Source organism: Bos indicus, chromosome 11 (genome assembly GCF_029378745.1).
Source record: "Bos indicus isolate NIAB-ARS_2022 breed Sahiwal x Tharparkar chromosome 11, NIAB-ARS_B.indTharparkar_mat_pri_1.0, whole genome shotgun sequence".
NCBI lineage: Eukaryota > Metazoa > Chordata > Mammalia > Artiodactyla > Bovidae > Bos > Bos indicus.
This window is the reverse complement of record NC_091770.1, coordinates 37994458-38011879: the sequence shown is the minus strand read 5'-3', so window position 1 is coordinate 38011879 and position 17422 is coordinate 37994458. Positions and strand designations below refer to the sequence as shown.

The 17422-nt window shown below is 38.8% G+C and overlaps 2 protein-coding genes and 1 long non-coding RNA gene across 9 annotated transcripts in view; 2 read left to right on the top strand and 1 right to left on the bottom strand.

Moving 5' to 3' along the window:
• Nucleotides 1-9393, top strand: part of PNPT1 (polyribonucleotide nucleotidyltransferase 1) — a 43341-nt gene extending 33948 nt beyond the window's left edge. For 2 of the 3 annotated variants that reach the window (XM_019970173.2, XM_019970174.2), the window contains exons 23-28: nt 291-374; nt 1258-1364; nt 1454-1509; nt 3005-3083; nt 4582-4629; nt 5816-9393. In XM_019970173.2, the coding sequence (XP_019825732.2) occupies nt 291-374; nt 1258-1364; nt 1454-1509; nt 3005-3083; nt 4582-4629; nt 5816-5971 (530 nt within the window). In that variant the 3' untranslated portion in view covers nt 5972-9393. Of the gene's footprint in view, nt 1-290; nt 375-1198; nt 1365-1453; nt 1510-3004; nt 3084-4581; nt 4630-5815 lie in introns of those variants that run through there. The other variant, XM_070798685.1, reaches the window with a different exon arrangement.
• Nucleotides 1-16411, bottom strand: part of LOC109566091 (uncharacterized) — a 476832-nt gene extending 460421 nt beyond the window's left edge. For all 4 annotated transcript variants that reach the window (XR_011569249.1, XR_011569250.1, XR_011569252.1 and 1 more), the window contains exons 1-2: nt 15848-16411; nt 815-918 (exon numbers count right to left, since the gene is read on the bottom strand). This is a non-coding gene — a long non-coding RNA (uncharacterized lncRNA). The remainder of the gene's footprint in view (nt 1-814; nt 919-15847) is intronic.
• Nucleotides 16412-16721: 310 nt separating this feature from the next.
• PPP4R3B (protein phosphatase 4 regulatory subunit 3B) overlaps nt 16722-17422 on the top strand; it is a 52763-nt gene continuing 52062 nt past the window's right edge. The window contains exon 1 of one of the 2 annotated variants that reach the window (XM_019970172.2): nt 16722-17089. In XM_019970172.2, coding sequence (XP_019825731.1) covers nt 16948-17089 — 142 coding nt within the window. In that variant the 5' untranslated portion in view covers nt 16722-16947. The remainder of the gene's footprint in view (nt 17090-17422) is intronic. The other variant, XM_019970171.2, reaches the window with a different exon arrangement.

Genomic DNA, 17422 nt, shown 5'->3' with positions numbered 1-17422 from the left:
GGTAAACATTATATGGAAGTACACTGCTATTTAAAAAAATTTTTTAAATCTATACACAAAACAATTTAAATGCTTTTATAGTTAAAATACTTTAAATTTGAGGGGATAATCTGAAACATAAGAACTTTTTTAGTCACGTAGTAAACTGTTTTTCTGTTTCATACTAAAATATTTGTACAAGTGTCTTAGCCAAGTCTTGACTAAACAGTACATTTTTAGGTTCATACATACATATGTATATATATGAATGAATATGAATTATTTCTATTTTTGTCTATGCTACATTTCAGAAACTGTTCAGGTTCCGTTATCAAAACGAGCAAAATTTGTTGGACCCGGTGGATATCATTTAAAAAAACTTCAGGCTGAAACAGGTAAGAGTTGTACGAAGTTTGGGATTTTTTTATTTAAGTCATGTAAGTTTGCCATTAAGTTTGCCTCTACTGTGTTTCTCCAAAAATATGTTTGAGAAATGAGAAATGTAACACTGACATTTCAGTGAGATGAGAAAAGGATGTAACATCGACGTGTCTTTATTTCTGTGTATGCCTCTTAATTAGTAAACGATCATCTTTAATTATATTCAAGAAGAGTGACTTAGAATTAATCCTTTTTGCGTCAACATTTTAAAATCAGACATTTAGAAAAACTACTTCTTCACGTTAGAAGAGTTTTCTTTAATTTTTCTTATTATAAGTTCTGTTTTTCACTTATTTATTTAGACTTTTATTTTCTTTAGAGAATATGTGTAGAAGTAGTTGCTTTAATTTGCTTTTTTTTCTGGAATCAATCTTTGGGATACCTAGTCACTTACCAGCTTTGAGGTTATAGAAGGAGCATAAGAAGTCAAGTAACCATAGGCAGTTCCCAAGATTGAGAAATGACATGATTTCATCCCTCATCCATCCGATGACCACTCTAAAAAGAGGGAAAAAGAAGAAACGGTGAGGAAAGTGTTCTATAGTTTCTTCTAATTAAAAACACAAGAACCAAAATTAGAACTTAATGTTTTTTCCCACCAAGAAAAGGGACACTGTTCACTGTTGTATCCCCAGGGCCTAGTGCAGTGTTGGATACAGAGCAGGTGTGCCGTGTGCATTTGTTGATGAACAAATCCCTTCGTGATTCCTTATGATTAAACAGACAACCCTGCCCAGCTACTTCCAGGTCACCCCCTGCTCTCAAATTTACTTTTAAGGCTTTTCTCCACTGGAATGAGCAAGTTAACTTCAATATGTAAAATTATCTTTCTAAAAGGAGTCACTATTAGCCAGGTAGATGAAGAAACGTTTTCTATCTTTGCACCAACACCTAGCGCCATGCATGAAGCAAGAGACTTCATTACTGATATCTGCAGAGATGATGTAAGTATTGAGCTTTTGATAGTTACTTTTTTTCCTACCTTTTGTTACTGTTTTCTTTATGAATCTTATGGTTTATTTTGTACTTACAGCAAGAGCAGCAATTAGAATTTGGAGCAGTGTACACTGCCACAATAACTGAAATCAGGTAATATCAACTAAAACAATATGCTACTTTTTGTAAGATTTTATATTATAACCTCGTATTAACTTCACATTTGCATTATTTATTTTGAAAGTATAAGGTGTTTAGATTATGTGTGAAATGCCATATAATCATTATTCTTAAGATAAAATTTATTTTCTACACCAGTTTGTAGATTTTCATGAACATGGTTCTGTGATGATTATTATACTAATAGATTTTTCTGACTGAACTGTTTTCTTTAACCAAAGTTCCCACCATTTTAATCTTCCATTAAACATGTTTCCTTTCTCTTTGTACTTTTTTCTTTTTGGTAGTTTCTTGTTGACTTGTTTTAAAGATAGTATTAAATGCCTAAGTAGTACAATTTTTTAAATGCCGTTTCAACCTCAACTCATTTTTTTTAAGATAGCTAAAAAGACTGAATTTTCTCAATCAGAAAATTACCTTTCGGCGACTTCCCTTGTAGTCCAGTGGTTAAGACTACAGGCTTTCACTGCAGGGGGTGTGGGTTCGATCACTGGTCAGGGAACTATGATCCCACATCCCCTCCCTCCCACCTCCCCACCAGAAGAAAGAAAATTCACTTAATAAGAAAAAAAAAAATTATCAGATGTAACATAAATGTTCAGAACTAATTGAAATGAATCATAAAAGACAATGGAATAGTTTTTTAATATCACAGGTGAAAACTAAGAAATGGGCTGGCTTATTTTAGTAGATTAGAGGAAAAAAGATATATTTTTTAATAAAATAAGTACCTGATTTTATCTATCCTGCTTCCTTAAATCAGGCTTCCCTGATAGCTCTGTTGGTAGAGAATCCACCTTGCATGCAATGCAGGAGACCCCAGTTCAATTCCTGGGCGGGGAAGAGCCACTGGAGAAGGCATAGGCTACCCACTCCAATATTCTTGGGCTTCCCTTGTGGTTCGGCTGGTAAAGAATCTGCCTGCAATGCGGGAGACCTGGGCTTGATCCCTGGATTGGGAAGATCCCCTGGAGAAGGGAAAGGCTACTCCAGTATTCTGGCCTGGAGAATTCCATGGACTACGTAGTCCATGAGGTCGCAAAAAGTCGAACACGACTGAACAACTTTCACTCATTGCACTTTACTTCCTTAAATCACTACTTAACAGGTTGACCATTCTACACTTACTTTAAAATATTTAATGCCATTTCAAAAGTTTTTGGAAAATATTATGAAGAGAAATATAAAAGAATGTATATTCCAAAAGCTTTTCCCTACTTAATTTTCCTTTATCTTCTCTCTGTCCTTTGATCCGTAAGTATTTAAATACAAGGTGTATTTTCCATTGAAAAAATAAGTATCCCACTTAGATAATCATACTTTTTATAGTTATAAAAAACATGTACTGGAGAGTGATTTTTATGTGTTTTTTTTACTTTGTTCTCCTGTGAAAACATAACCACAGTTTAATTATCTGTAGATAATAAAGTTCCTTATTACTCTAATCAGGCTTATTTCCTTACTGTAGAGACACTGGAGTAATGGTTAAACTCTACCCAAATATGACTGCAGTACTACTTCACAACACACAACTTGATCAACGAAAGGTAAAAACAAGAAAGGCAGATTTGATTATTTTAACTGCCTTAAAATAACCATAGTGAAATTACTTAGGTTGGTAAGAACGGTACACGTTGTCCACTACTAGACTAAATACAAAGACAAAACAAAAAAGACAGAAATACTGCTCGACAAAAGGGTTTACAGTGTTTTCCAGTAATGTTTCTCCTTCAGTGATGGAGTAGAAACATTCTTGAATGTTTTGAGGTGGAACAGTTCTAGAGTTAACACATAGCAATTTCTAAAAATATCTAGCTATATAGCCCTGTTTTCCCAATTTTCCTGACTAGCCAGTCATGGAAAGATAATTCTTAGGATGTCCTTCATCTTTATTATAGTCTATATTTGGAAGACTTAAGAATATGAAACCATTCGAGAATACTATGGGGCAGAGAAATAATAGGTGTTTTACCAAATATTAAAATATTATATAAAGCAATACAGGATCAAACAGTAGATTACTGGCCCAGAAATGGGCAACAAAAATCAGAAATAAACCCAGTTATGTGCATAAGAATATAATATATACTAAAAGTTGCATTTTTAGTTGAGAAACCAAGATTATTCAATAAATCATATTGGAATAACCTGTTTTCATAAAACAGGATCTTTCCTCTTTTTATACCAAAGTCCTATTTGAATCAAGAAGTTAAATGTAAAAAAGAAAAAGAATTTTAAGGCAGTGAGGGCAGAAAAAGAAAATCTGGACATCAGGAAGGGTAAGGGTTGAGGCAGGACACTAGATGAAAATACAGATATTTTATTAATCTTGGAACTGGAAAAATCTTTTTCAGCATAATATCAAAGCCAAAAATGTAAATAAAGTGATAACATTTGACCCCATCATTTTTTAAAATTATGGCAAAATTATAGTAAGTTTGAAAGACAAGCAGCAATTTAGGGGAAAAAATACTTTAACATATGACAGAGTCTTCATATACTGAGGGCTTGTATAAACCAGTAAGAAAGATGAGTATCAATAGGAAAAATGAGCAAAGAACATGGAAAAATTGTTTTTTAACCTGACCAAGATATTCAGTATCAATAGCAATTTTTTTAAATGCAAGTAAAGCCAAGTTCCCATTTTTCAGCTTTTCAGATAGCTGAAAATTCTCAGTGTGCATGAGTGTAGAGATAAAAATGGACATACAGGAATGTGAATTGGGGCAAACTTTGGAGAGTGTCTAGTAAAGGTACGAGTACCTTTGGTACAAGTCCCACACATGTAGGACATTGTTCTGAGAAGATAAGAGTACATGAATATATAATCATTGTAAGACTGCAAATTTATTTTTCCTCAGCATTTTGAAAATTTTTAAACCCAAGAAAAGTTGAAAAAATAATAGACCAAATACTCATATACCTTTCCCCTAGATTCATAGATTAAACCAATAAAGCTATTTTCCACTTGGAAAAAAATGTGTACTACCATGGATAGTAGGTAGTTATGCATGACAACTAATAGATTAACATGTTTTCTTTCAGATTAAACATCCCAGTGCTTTAGGATTAGAAGTTGGCCAAGAAATTCAGGTACTTGTATTCATCCTTTTAGCCTTAAAGTTGTAAATTATACTTTAAGTTTCAATTATTTGTTTAATCAAATAAGCTGAAAGAATCAAATCTACATTTGTGGTTTATATTATTTATATGCTGTCTTCTTCTTTAACTTTTTTATATTATTTATATGCTGTCTTCTTTTTTAGCTTCTTCCTAAAAACAGACTCATTAGGGATTTGTACAGTTCTTGCCCTCAAAGAGCTTACAGTTTAGTTAGGACAATAGTCCCCCTTTAAAGCTTTTAAAAATACATGAGCAACTCAGCGATGGATATGTAGAATCAGTGATTCAGAGACAGGACATGAGGAACATGATAGGTAACTTTGAGGAGTTAAGACTTGAATTGCTTCGGTATATACTGGTTGAGGCTGAAAATTTTTGAGTTTGATGAAAGCCATGATGTCACTTCTGGAATTTTGATAATCAAATTGACCTTTGTAATAGTCCTTATGAATAGATGAAAGAAGTGGTTGCCAGTCTGGTGTTTTGATTTTTTTTTTTTTGGCTACACTACATTCTGTTCCAGTAGTACCTAATACCTATGACCTGAGTAAAAACTAAGACATAAGTTTATTCCCAGTCTGTCATTCCATTATTCACAAAGCCTCCAGGGAAAGGTAAGAACTAAAACAAAATCTCTGTATAAGATTTTTTTTTTTTTTACATCAGAAGGGACTTAAAAGTTAGCACATCCCCCCCTGACTTTCAGTGTCTAAGGTCAAGCCAAATAACCTTCAGCATGATAGATGGTCCTTTGAGTGTTAGTCTGAGTGACCTAAGCATAATCCTATATAGATTGTAGCACAGTTAGGGTCAAGAAGCTCTTGTCTAGATTCATTCACCATGGTTTTTACTGTTCTTCCATAATAGGGACAAACAAAAAGGCACAGATAAGTCTAACAGAAGATTATAATCACTACTTAACCAAGTATTTTTAGCATATACCTCCAATTAGCACTGAGGTATGCTTTCAGTGAACAAGTAAAAACTTTAATCATTGCCTTTTTAGACCAAGTATCTTTTAATTTGGGTATCAGTCAATGTGCTATAACTTTTAAAGTATGCTGTTGTTCAGTCACTCAGTCATGTCCAACTCTCTGCAACCCCATGGACTGCAGCACACCAGTATGTTTAAAGTATATTTGTTTCTTTAACACAGGTGAAATACTTTGGACGTGATCCAGCTGATGGAAGAATGAGGCTTTCTCGTAAAGTGCTCCAGTCTCCAGCTACAACTGTTGTCAAAACTTTGAATGACAGAAGTAGTATTGTAATGGGAGAATCTGTTTCACAGTCATCATCTAATTCTCCTTGATTTTTTTAAAGAATTCTAGAGTTATATTCTATAGAGCAAAATTTCAGTAGCATCTTCTAACGTGTAGATTTATATATAATATAAATATATTCTAATGATTTATATGAAAATGCTCACTTTAGGTGTTCCATTTTTTAAATTGAGTTACCTGTATTATTATTTACATTATAAATCAATACATATTTATTATTAAAAGTAAATCATCTATACATATAAGACTCCCAACTGCTAATAATTTGGAAAAATAAAACTAGTTCTTAACCTCTAGAGACCAATGGAGAAGGAAATGGCAACCCACTCCAGTATTCTTGCCTAGAGAATCCTGTGGACAGAGGAGCCTGGTGGGCTGCTGTCCATAGTGTCGCACAGAATCAGACACAACGGAAGCGACTTAGCATGCATGCCTTGGAGAAGGTAATAGCAACCCATTCCAGTATTCTTGCCTGGAGAATCCCAGGGACAGAGGAGCCTGGTGGGCTGCTGTCTATGAGGTTGCACAGAGTCAGACACGACTGAAGCAGCTTAGCTGTAGCAGCAGCAGTGCCACAAAGTGAAAATATAGGTCACTAACTACAAACCACCAAACGGTTCCATTTCCACTTAAACCAAGGTTGTACACTTTATGTCTGAACTTTTTTTATTTTTTGTCTTCATTCATATCTTGGTAGTTTTCCCTGCTTTCCAATCAAGTTTTTCTATGAGGGCTATTATATGCTAAGATCTCTAATTTATAATGACTCTAATGACTCAAATTGACTACCCATCTTTAGTAGTAATGCAGTATAGGTACTCACAAGACTTGTTCCTTTATAATCTTTGTTACTAACACTTCCCTGCTCACAAATCATAGATTTTTTAATACAAAATTTTTTTCTTCTCTTATAGAATATCTTGAATTTCTGGATCTGACATAATTATCTTTCTTACTTCAGTTCAGCCAAGCATAGCATTCATTTATTCAGTACTTGCTATGTGCCAAGTTCTAGAATGTGTACAGGAGGTATATCAGTAAACAAAGTTCCAATGCTCACATTCTAGTGGATGGAAACAATAAGTCACACAGTGGTAGGTTCTTTAAAGAAGAACTGGGTAAGGGGATAGAGTGGTTTGTTTTTTTTAAGGTACTATTGTAGATAAAATGATCCAGAATAGCATCTCTGAATAGGTAACATTTGAGCGGAGACCTAAATGAAGTGGAGGAAGATATACAGCAATTTTGGAAAGAAGATTCCAGATAAAGGGACTAACAACTTTATTAGTATGGTATGTGTAGAATATACAGCAGCCTTTCTATTCTAGGAACCAATTTCACATAGTCCTTTTACTCCTTTGTCTTGTGCCTATTCTTCACCAAAATTAGAAAGCAAATTTTATAAAAGAATATAAAACAAGAGAAGATATAATCAGTGCAAGGTGATAATTTTCAAAGCATTTAATCTGGAAAGAATAATGTTTGCTTACTTGTAAGAAGAGGAAAGATATGAAGGTCGTGTAACTTTAAGCGGCCTTTACAAAATTCCAGGCTCATGAGAGCCTAGGGTGGTAGGCAGCGAAAATGGAAAAGAGAATGTATCTTGGTATCAGGGGTCAGAAACCAATCTAAATTAAGCTAAAGCTAAGAGGGAATTTTATCACAGGGCCATGAATTTATTTCACAGAAAATAAGTCACAATCCCTATGGTAGAATGGAACCAGGACTGTCAGATAATTATTAGGAACTAAGACAGTTCTCCCCTACCTATGGAGTCTCATGACCTCTCATTTGAGCTTCTTTCCATATAACAATTTTTTTCTTCTAAGTCAATATATTCTCATAGCATGGGGCAAAAGATGGCTGTCCACAGGAAGTTACTTGTTTCTGAATTCAACTTCTGGAGGAGAAAAGGATAGGCTTAACTTGAGAAAGGTGTCAAACCTGACAGGATTGCCAGATAAAATAACAGAATGCCAAGTGAAATTGAAATTACAGGTAAACAAATGTTCAGTATAGTATGGCCTCTACAATATTTGGGATGTACTTATATTTTAAAAAATTATTCCTCATTTATTTGAAATTCACATTTATCTGGGTTTCATGTATTTTTGTTTGCTAAATCTGATAACCCTAAACCTGGTGCAAGCAACTAAGTCAAGGAATTCTTAAGGGCTCATTCCTGGGAGAGGAGAATGTACAGAAAAAATGGACTGAGCCTATACCCAAGATACTGCAGAACAAACATGAAAAGAAAATGGATAGACTTAGATTAACTCAGATGGTAGGGGATGCAGGTGAGAGAAGAAAAGGCAGATTTCAGCCTGAGGGTTGTGAAGACAGGCAGATCTATGACATGAATAGTAAACCTGGAGGGGTAAATAGTTTTAAAGAAAAAAGTGTTTGATAATGAGCATGAAATCACCAACCAACATATTGGTTGGATATTCACCTGAATATCTGAAAAAGCAACTGAGGCATAAATGACTTTTGCAGAGAGATTTTAAAACAATCTTAGTTTTACCATCTCAAGCATATCTCAAATCACTGCAACAGGTTTCAAAGTTAACTCTGAAATTTACGAAATTAAAGGTAATTAAAACTACCTATTATGAGCACAGTACTAAGTTATGGAACAGTTTGCTTTCCTTCTGAGATTTACATATAGAGTCAGTAGTTTATGAAAAGCTGATTGATGAGCAGTCTAGTAAAGGTTTTTAAAAGTCATAAAAAGGTAGGGGAAAGAATAGGTTAATTCTAATTGGAAGAAAAAGTGCACGTTTCTAAGAAGTGGAATTTGAATAGGACATCATGAGGGAAAGGTGATATTTGAGTTGGGCTTTTAAGAATGATTTTAAAGAGAAAGGCTGCCTGTGGAATGGAACAGTTTTATCAGTGGATGAATAAGGCAGTAAGTAGAGGCCAGATTGTAGAGGGGTTTAGGATATTAGACTTAGGACTCTGAACTTTATTCTGCATATACCGAGAAACACTAGAATACCCATTGTTTCATGAAAACCAAAATTGCATAGCCGGCTATAGTTTTGATATTGTGGCCATAAAATTTAATGCAATTGCCAAGAACTCAGAAAAGATGATATTTTTAAAAACACTAAAATGTGTAGGCCATTATCAGCCATTAACATTTGTGAAAACAGATAAATTATTTTAATAAAATATTGGCAATAGCTATTAAGACCAAATAGTCTACAGGAATGCAAGTCTACAGGAATGCAAGGATGGGTAGGCATATAATCTCTATAGTGAATTATAGAGCAAAACCATATGATAACCAGCTGCAAGAGAGGCAATTTATAGGATTCAGTGTACATTTCCTAGAGAATTTAGAATATTAGTATTTGTCCTCAACTTGGTAAGTGGTATCTATCAGCAATGAAGAACATGTATAACACTGAAGATGTTACCATTAAAGTCAGGAACAAAACAAGAATCACCACTATTTGATCATCAGTGTTGAATGATGAACATAATACACCATCAGTGTTCTGAGGTCCTAATCAGTGTGATGAGATTAAAAACAGGTGGAAAAGAAAGAACATTTGCAGATGATTATCTAAAACACACTTTAAATTGTTATAAAACAGGCCACGTATATCTGCCAAAATAAATAGCAGTCAGCTGCTGTTACGGTATAAGCTCATTTCCACTTCTCTCAATTTTTCCAGATTTCAAAGAGCTACACCAGCAGTTGAGTTTGCCCCATCCCCTGGGGTCCTGATCAGGATTAAATCTTCTGTCCCAAAGTCAATGAAATCTTAATTATCCAGTCTTAGCCTCTAGTCCTCTTGATCAAGAACCCTCAAAATTCAATCCCAAGTGTACTCTGGTTCCTACTAGTACATGCTAATTTATTATTTCAGTTTCTTTGGTGTGTAATCTCCTCCCTTATCAGGCAAAGCAGTCCCCAGGCATATTACAACTAGATTTAACCCTGGTTACCACAGCCTCTCAGCCAGAAGAAATGGAAGCATATGGAAGAGAACTTTCTGCAAGGGGGCAAGTGTTCTCTCTTTCTAGGAGTTATAAGCCACTTCTGCGATCCCCGAGGATAGAGGGATGTTTACAAAGCCAAAATCCTCAGGGCACCCACCCCCATGTTTCAAGGCTTTAGGCTTTCTCAAGCAGGGCCCTAGCTGTATAGCAAACCTCCCTAGGCTGAAGATCTAGGTATCTTCAGAGCTCTTGTAACTGTCTAATCCCATGTCGGTTTTTTCACTGTAGGAAATAAGGACCTCTTTATTAAGCCCAAAGAGCCCCCTCTGGCTCACACTTAAGTTTTTTTTTCCAAACTTAGTTTTTAACTGTGCATTAAGGATTAAGTGCCCTCAACTCATTATCCCTCTTCAAGGAAGTAGTATAACTTAATTGGCCAGCTCTGCTCTCATAAGCATTGTTTCCCCCATATCTTTAAAATCCTGAATTGTTGGATAGGTGACAGCATTCACCCCTTCTAGGATGTTTTACTAGGTCACTACTGGTGAAATCAGTAGTCAGATGGCCACGTTGTGCCAGGGATTGAGTAAACTATTTCCCAAACCACATCTTACTGTCTGATTTCTGACACCACTCCCTGAATCACCTATTGTCAGTCCTGATCCTCAGAAAAGCAGATGCCAAGAAGGGGGTTACATATGCAAGATAGTGATTGGGAGAAATGTCTTGTGAAGGGTAAAACAGGTGGGCTCAGGATTGACAGGGACAGCCTACAGACCATGGTGCCAAGTCTGACTCCTGTAAAAGGAGAAAGGGAAGAAAATACAGAGTGGAACTTCAGACTAGTGTAATTCCAAGAAAGTCTCATCCTGGCTGATAAGTTCCCCAAGCCAAAGTTGTCCATTAGAGGAGTTCTGTGGACAAGAAAGGACAAGTCTGACTTGCTGTCGAATAATTGTTCTCCAAAGTACAATATGTTTAAGGAAATCAGAATGGTGCATGTGTATGGCCACCACACCAATCAAAAATCAAAAGAAACTAAAGCTACAGCAATTAATTGTCATACTAGAGTTGGCCAAATAAAACAATGGAAAAAGAGTGAATACGGACTCAAATCTAGATATATGTCTGTGAATTTAATAAAGAATATAAGTAGCATTTCAAATAATTTCATCTGTAAATGATGTTGACAGTTGACTCTCCCATTTGGAAGAAAAATTTTCAATTGACATCCTATTTCATATATACAAAAGGTTTCAAGTGAATTAGAAAACTAAACATTAAAAAACCATAAAAACGTGACAGAATACCTTGGTTAAACATGGAAAATGAGTAACACAGTTAAGTAATTTTTTTTAAAGTAGAGTCCAAAGGGCAAACAAAAGACAATAGCAGAGATGAGATTTTAACAAATGTTGGTTGCATGACAAGCAAATAGAAAAGCAGTGGCAAATTTAGCAGAACAGAGGAAGTCACAATCTGTATGACCCACAGAGGTGATGAGGCAAAACAGCACAAATCTTCACCAAAAAAAGGATCAGGGCTGAGAATTTCAGGGCAGGTTAAAAGTCTATACAGAGACTTACGTGCCTGCCTCCCTTCCCAATTTCACATAACCAAAGGACTACCATCACCCTACACACACACACTCATACCCATACATGCTCTTGTAAAACTGCCGTGACCATCTCAGAAGAATGAGATCCTAGCTACCAGAGATGCAATGGTGAGAAAAACAGCTCCTCAGACTCATGAAAATTTTTTATCTACATGTGGAGACAATTATTAATTAAAACCTATACAAATAAAGGTAAGGATTCAGCCTGAGGATAGATGAGGCAGAGCAGAAAGTAGAATCAAGAGGAAGGAAATCAAATTCTCATTGATAATCAAATCAACACTGAGGTTCATCTTATCTTCAGACTTTGTGTTCACATGAGCCAATGAGTTCTCTTATCATTTAAACTAAAGTGAATTAGGTTTTTTGGTACATTCCAAGGGGATATGGAAGGAAGTCAAGGAAGGCTCCTCTACATAAATGGTAATTGTAGTGACATCTGAAGGATAAAGCAGGAATCATCATGAGATGATTGGAAAGAAGGAAGTTCAGACAAAAATGTCAATTTTAACTTAGATCAAGTTAAACAGGTTGGAAGATGTGGGCATTATCGGGTCTTTAGTGAGTTTAACAAGAGCTTTTTGGTGAGGGCTGAGTGATGGAAACCAGAATATGCGTGTGTATGCGCATGCGTGCATGCTCAGTCTTTTCAGTTGTGTCCGACTTTTTGTCACCCTATGGACTGTAGCCCACCAGGCTCCTCTGTCCATGGGATTTTCCAGGTAAAAATATTGGAGTGGGTTACTCTGCCCTCCTCCAGGGAATCTTCCCAACCCAGGGATCAAATCTGAGTCTCCTGCATTGCAGGCAGATTCTCTACTGCTGAGCCACTGGTGAAGCCCAGAAATCAGAATAGATAGGTTCAATTAAGGAGTGAATGGTGAGGTGAGGAAATGAAATGAGTTTGGCTGAAAAGAGGCAAAGAAATAGGAATATCAGTGAAGAAGATACAGGTTATCAGTTTTGATGACTTTTTAAATGGGGATGGCCTTAAAGATTAGTCACCTCAAGGAAAAGCTAATTATACAGCAAAAAACCTCTCATAAAAGTTTTTTCATAAAAATATCCGGGGAAGGCAATGGCAACCCACTCCAGTACTCTTGCCTGGAAATCCCATGTAGGCTGCAGTCCATGGGGTCGCAGAGAGTCAAACACAACTGAAGCAACTTTTACTCTGTAGAGAGAACTATTTCTAATCCTTAAGAATTAAAAAGTGTAATGTACTCTCAAGAGACATTTGGCAAGGATGAGAGAGAATTCTGATGATTACAACAGGAGGATGAGGTGCAATACTACTAGCATCTGGTGGGTAGAAGCAAAGAAATGCTGCTAAACATCCTGTGATGCACAGGACAGCCTCTCACAACATAGAATCATCCAGCCCAAAATTTCAGTGACGCCAAAGTTAAGCCCTGCTCTGGGAATTTAACCCACACATGTGTTGACACACATAAAACTACTTTTGTACAATCATTTATTGTTTGAAATTACAAAGTACTGGAAATGACATATGTATATATAGAAGATTTAAACAAACTAAAGTACACTAGAACACCAGTACGTATGATATTCCATTATTTGTGTTTAAAAAAGAGTGGTAGAAGTAAATGTTACATATATAAAGATACCTATCTATCTTAGCCTTTGGGGTTGAACCGTCCTGAAAAAAATTTTTGCTGGGAAAAACACAGTGTTGCAGTGCATTACTGCCCTCAGTATATTTTAGAGACTCTTGCTCTGGCCTTCTGTCTGTGCTTCTCTCCATGGGATGAGAAATCAGTGAAACCAATGGATGTGTCCAGCTGGAATCCAGATCATGCTCTGGCCACCCTGGAATTCCTTGTCCCAAAGGCCAACCCTGCTCCCAGGGTCTGCACAGTCCTCTTCCCAAATTCTGTCCTCTTGAGGACAGCCAAGGGTGACTACATTCAGGGAGTGCAAACATAGAAATTTGGACAAAAGGTTAGGGTATCCTATTTGTGTACATGAGAGCTGTCAAAGTGCAAGACAGAGCTGAAGTGTTTCAAGGGCCAAAGGGAGAAGGTGGAATTCTGAAGAGTTCAAGAATTCTGGATTTGAATCGAGCTTCCAGACCATATCAATATACATTTCTCAAGGTATGCCAAAGGTAGGAAAAGAAAATACATTTTTATTTAATAGATTGATTTAAAAAATTAAATCTTCAGACATATAGTATACGTTCCTCCATTTGTATGCTTGTCCTGGATCTTACCAATCTTAGAGGTCGGCCTGTTGCAAAAGAGAGAGAGAACCCCTGTGACCTAGAACAAGAAAGAAACAGAACCTGGGCCAGAGGATCCAGCAAGGGTCAGAGATGAGTCCCGAGGGTTTAACTCTGTTCCCTATTTCTCTGTTCCCTTATTTCAGATCTTGGGGAGTATAGCAGAAAAGGGATACTATAGGAAAGATGGAAGCGATGCTTTGAAACACTGCTGAGATCATTTCATTCCTTAGTTCAAAACTCCCCAGTGAATTTGCAACTCATTCAAAGTAAAATCCGAGGCCCCCAAAACGGCCTCTCTCCCACTCCCAACTTTACTTCCCACCACTTCCTCCCTTTCTCACTCCACTCCAGTCACACTGGTTTCCTTGCTATCCCTCTCACTCAGCATGCTACAGCCTCAAGGCTTTGTACTAGGAGTTGCTGTTTTCTGGCTCTCTCTGCCCCCAGGGATTTATGCATAGCAGACTGCCTCCCCTCAGAAGCCTCCCTCAACGAACATTATTACCCTTCCCAAACTCACTCTCTGTCTGCTAATCTATTGTTTTTTTCCTTTGGTCATAACATTTACCAGTATCTAGCATAGATTTGTTTATTGTCTTCCTACACTAGAATGTGGGCTTCCCTTGTAGCTCAGTGGTGAAGAATCCACCTGTAATGCAGAGGACACGGCTTTGATCCCTGGTTCAGTAAGATCTCCTGGTGAAGGAAATGGCATCCTACTCCAGCATTCTTGCCTGGGAAATCCCATGGTCAGAGGAACCTCGCGGGCTACAGTTGATGGAGTTGCAAAGAGTTGGACACAACTGAGGGACTAAACAACACTAGAATGGAAGCGCCATGAAAAGAGGAATTTTTTTCTATGTATTCACTGAATGGAACAGTGTCTAGCACATAGTATACACTCAATGAGTGTTTGCTGAATACTGACTAAATACAGGAAATGACTCCTGTGATTTTAATTTTTTCCAATTAGATCTTCTTTATAGGATATTAAGCTCTTAACATATGGTGTCAAAGTGACTTCTATATAGTTCTCATTCTCAGTACATAATCTGCTCATAAATTCTTTTAGGCCAGTAACACATTATGACTTTGTTTACCTGGTCCTCACAGCCTTAAACACCTTTCAAGCCAAACTTCCACTCAGGGATCCTCTAACATCAGGTCCAAAAGTTACCGGTGTGAAGCCTTCTCTGACCTGAGATAGAGATATTATTTTCTCCGGGCTCAAAATGCATTTTGTATTTTGTGCACATTAGTCACGGCAATTAATGTGCTCTTTTGCTACATATATTGCACGCATCTGTGCTCAGTCACTGTCATTTCAGACTCTTCTGTGACCCCATAGACTGTAGCCAACCAGGCTTCTCTGTTCCCGGAGTTTTCCCGGGCAAGAATACTAGAGTGGGTTGCCATTTCCTTCTCCACAGGATCTTCCCCACCCAGGAATCGAACCTGCATCTCGTCTCCTGCAATTCTTTACCCCAGCGCCACCTAGGAAATCCCCAACATATACAACTACTTAAATTCAAGTGTATTTTGGTAGGTTCTCTTTAGAGTAAAAGAAATCCCTATGTAACCAGATTTTGAAATGAGAATTTATTTTTCATCAGGAGCTTACTCTGTGTATGCATGTCACGTGTCAGTTCGTATGCTGGGTTTACGCACAAGATTTGGTAAAAAGAGAAGCACGTTTTGACAACACCATTGGTAAGGAATAACTACAACTCCCAAGATGCGCCGCAGGGTAAAACCTGTCGATCTCGCTCGATTTTCACCCTTCAGACTAAAGGGTTGTTAAGAGCTGGCGGCAGAACAAGCTGGAACTCTCTTTAAAAACAAACAAAAAGAATCTACCAAGAACGAACAGCGACTGACAAACAATACAGCGCACGGCTCGTATCTACCGCGCAGTGTCTGACAATGTGATGTGTGACAACCGACGCGAACGCCCAGAGAATTGCTCCCTCGCTTATTCAGCTCGGAAGACCTCCCGAGAGAGAACGCTAGAAATGCCAGCAGGAGACACTCAAAGATATGGAAACAGTGCTCTTAGATGTGTTAGGAAGGTAGTTCCCCGCCACTTGCCTAAACTTATCTGAAGACTTAGGTTCCGAGGTTACCGACGCAGGAAGGACACTGTTTTCAAGAAGCGGAAAGTATGCCAGCCACCAAAAGCTTGACGGTAAAACGTCTGAACGAGAAATAAATTGTCAATGCACTTTTGTACGATGTTATAATCTCCTGGAGATCCACAGAACACTTCCTGAGGAGATGCTTAACTGTAGCAGACTCCTTAGCGAGTTTTAGTGGGTTTCGAGTCCCATTAAAGGGCTAACGTCTTCACAGAAAGAGGTTTAAACTATTTTTCTCTCACAGGCTGAAAGGGCGAGCTTCCATTATGGAGTGTGAGCACATTTCCTTCCCTTCTGCTCACGGTGAGTCCCGTCCAAGGATGCGTACCTCCCAGACTTGCTTCGTTTTTTCCACAGAGCTGGATCCCACGGCTCCTTACACGCCGGGCGCAGCCCCAACAAACCGCCAGAAGCCGAAACCACAACTCCGCTCTCGCCGCCAGTCCGGAGAAGAGTCTCGCGGCACCAGCGGAGACCCGAAGCTCGCGAGAACCGCCCACCTGGCGAGAGCCCACGCCTGCAGGCGGAGCCGAGAGAGGAGGAAGTCGCACTTAGACCCACCCACCTTACTCCACTACCCCTCCTCGCGAGAATACTGAGCACGGCCAACGCGGGTAGCGCGTGCAGAAACGGAGGCGTCACACGTTGGACTCGTCGGCCGCCGTAGCCCCTGCTAGGACAGCCCGTGCGAACCTGCTGGAGGAGGAAGAGAAAGGCAGAGAGAATCGGGTTACAAGATGGCGGGTCTTTAGTAGTTACCGCGACGGCGGCGGCGGCGGCGGCGGGAGAGCGAGCGAGCTCTGGGGGGTAAAGGGTGGGGAGGGTGGGTGCGTTCGGGGGTGAAGTGAGAGGTAACTGGGAATCTGGGCGGCAAGGTCTCAGTGGCTCCTGTTGCCCTTTCCCGCGGCTGAACCTGGGAGCCATGGTGAACTCGGGCCTCTCCGGAGCCGCCGCCGCCGCTGCCGCCACCGCCGCTACCGTCTCTCAAGAGTGAGGGGCGTAAAGGAGGTGAGCAAGGAGGCGGCGGCTGGAACAGTGGGGACCGCAGTCACCATGTCGGATACGCGGCGGCGAGTGAAGGTCTATACCCTGAACGAAGACCGGCAATGGGACGACCGAGGCACCGGGCACGTCTCCTCTACCTATGTGGAGGAGCTCAAGGGAATGTCGCTGCTGGTTCGGGCAGAGTCCGACGGTAAGGTTATTGGAACCGTAGGATAGGGGACAATGCCTACGGTTTGGGCACAGCCTGGGGTTTAGGCCCTGAGCCGAGTACTGTTACTGCCAGCCACTTGGAACGGCGCATTGAATTTTGTGTCTTCACTTCAGTAAGGTAAAAACAAACTACTTTGTCGGGATTTACCCTTAGTCGGACGCCGAGTCTGTGTTCCTCCTCTTGCTAGCCTTATTAAGACACTTGAGCCCTTTCTCTGCAGTCTGGCCTCTTAAAGAAGCGGGGAGAGTGTGGGAGGGAAGGGAGGAAGTAATGAAAAACAATTTAGTGCTCTCCTGACCCTCCCCGTCCCCC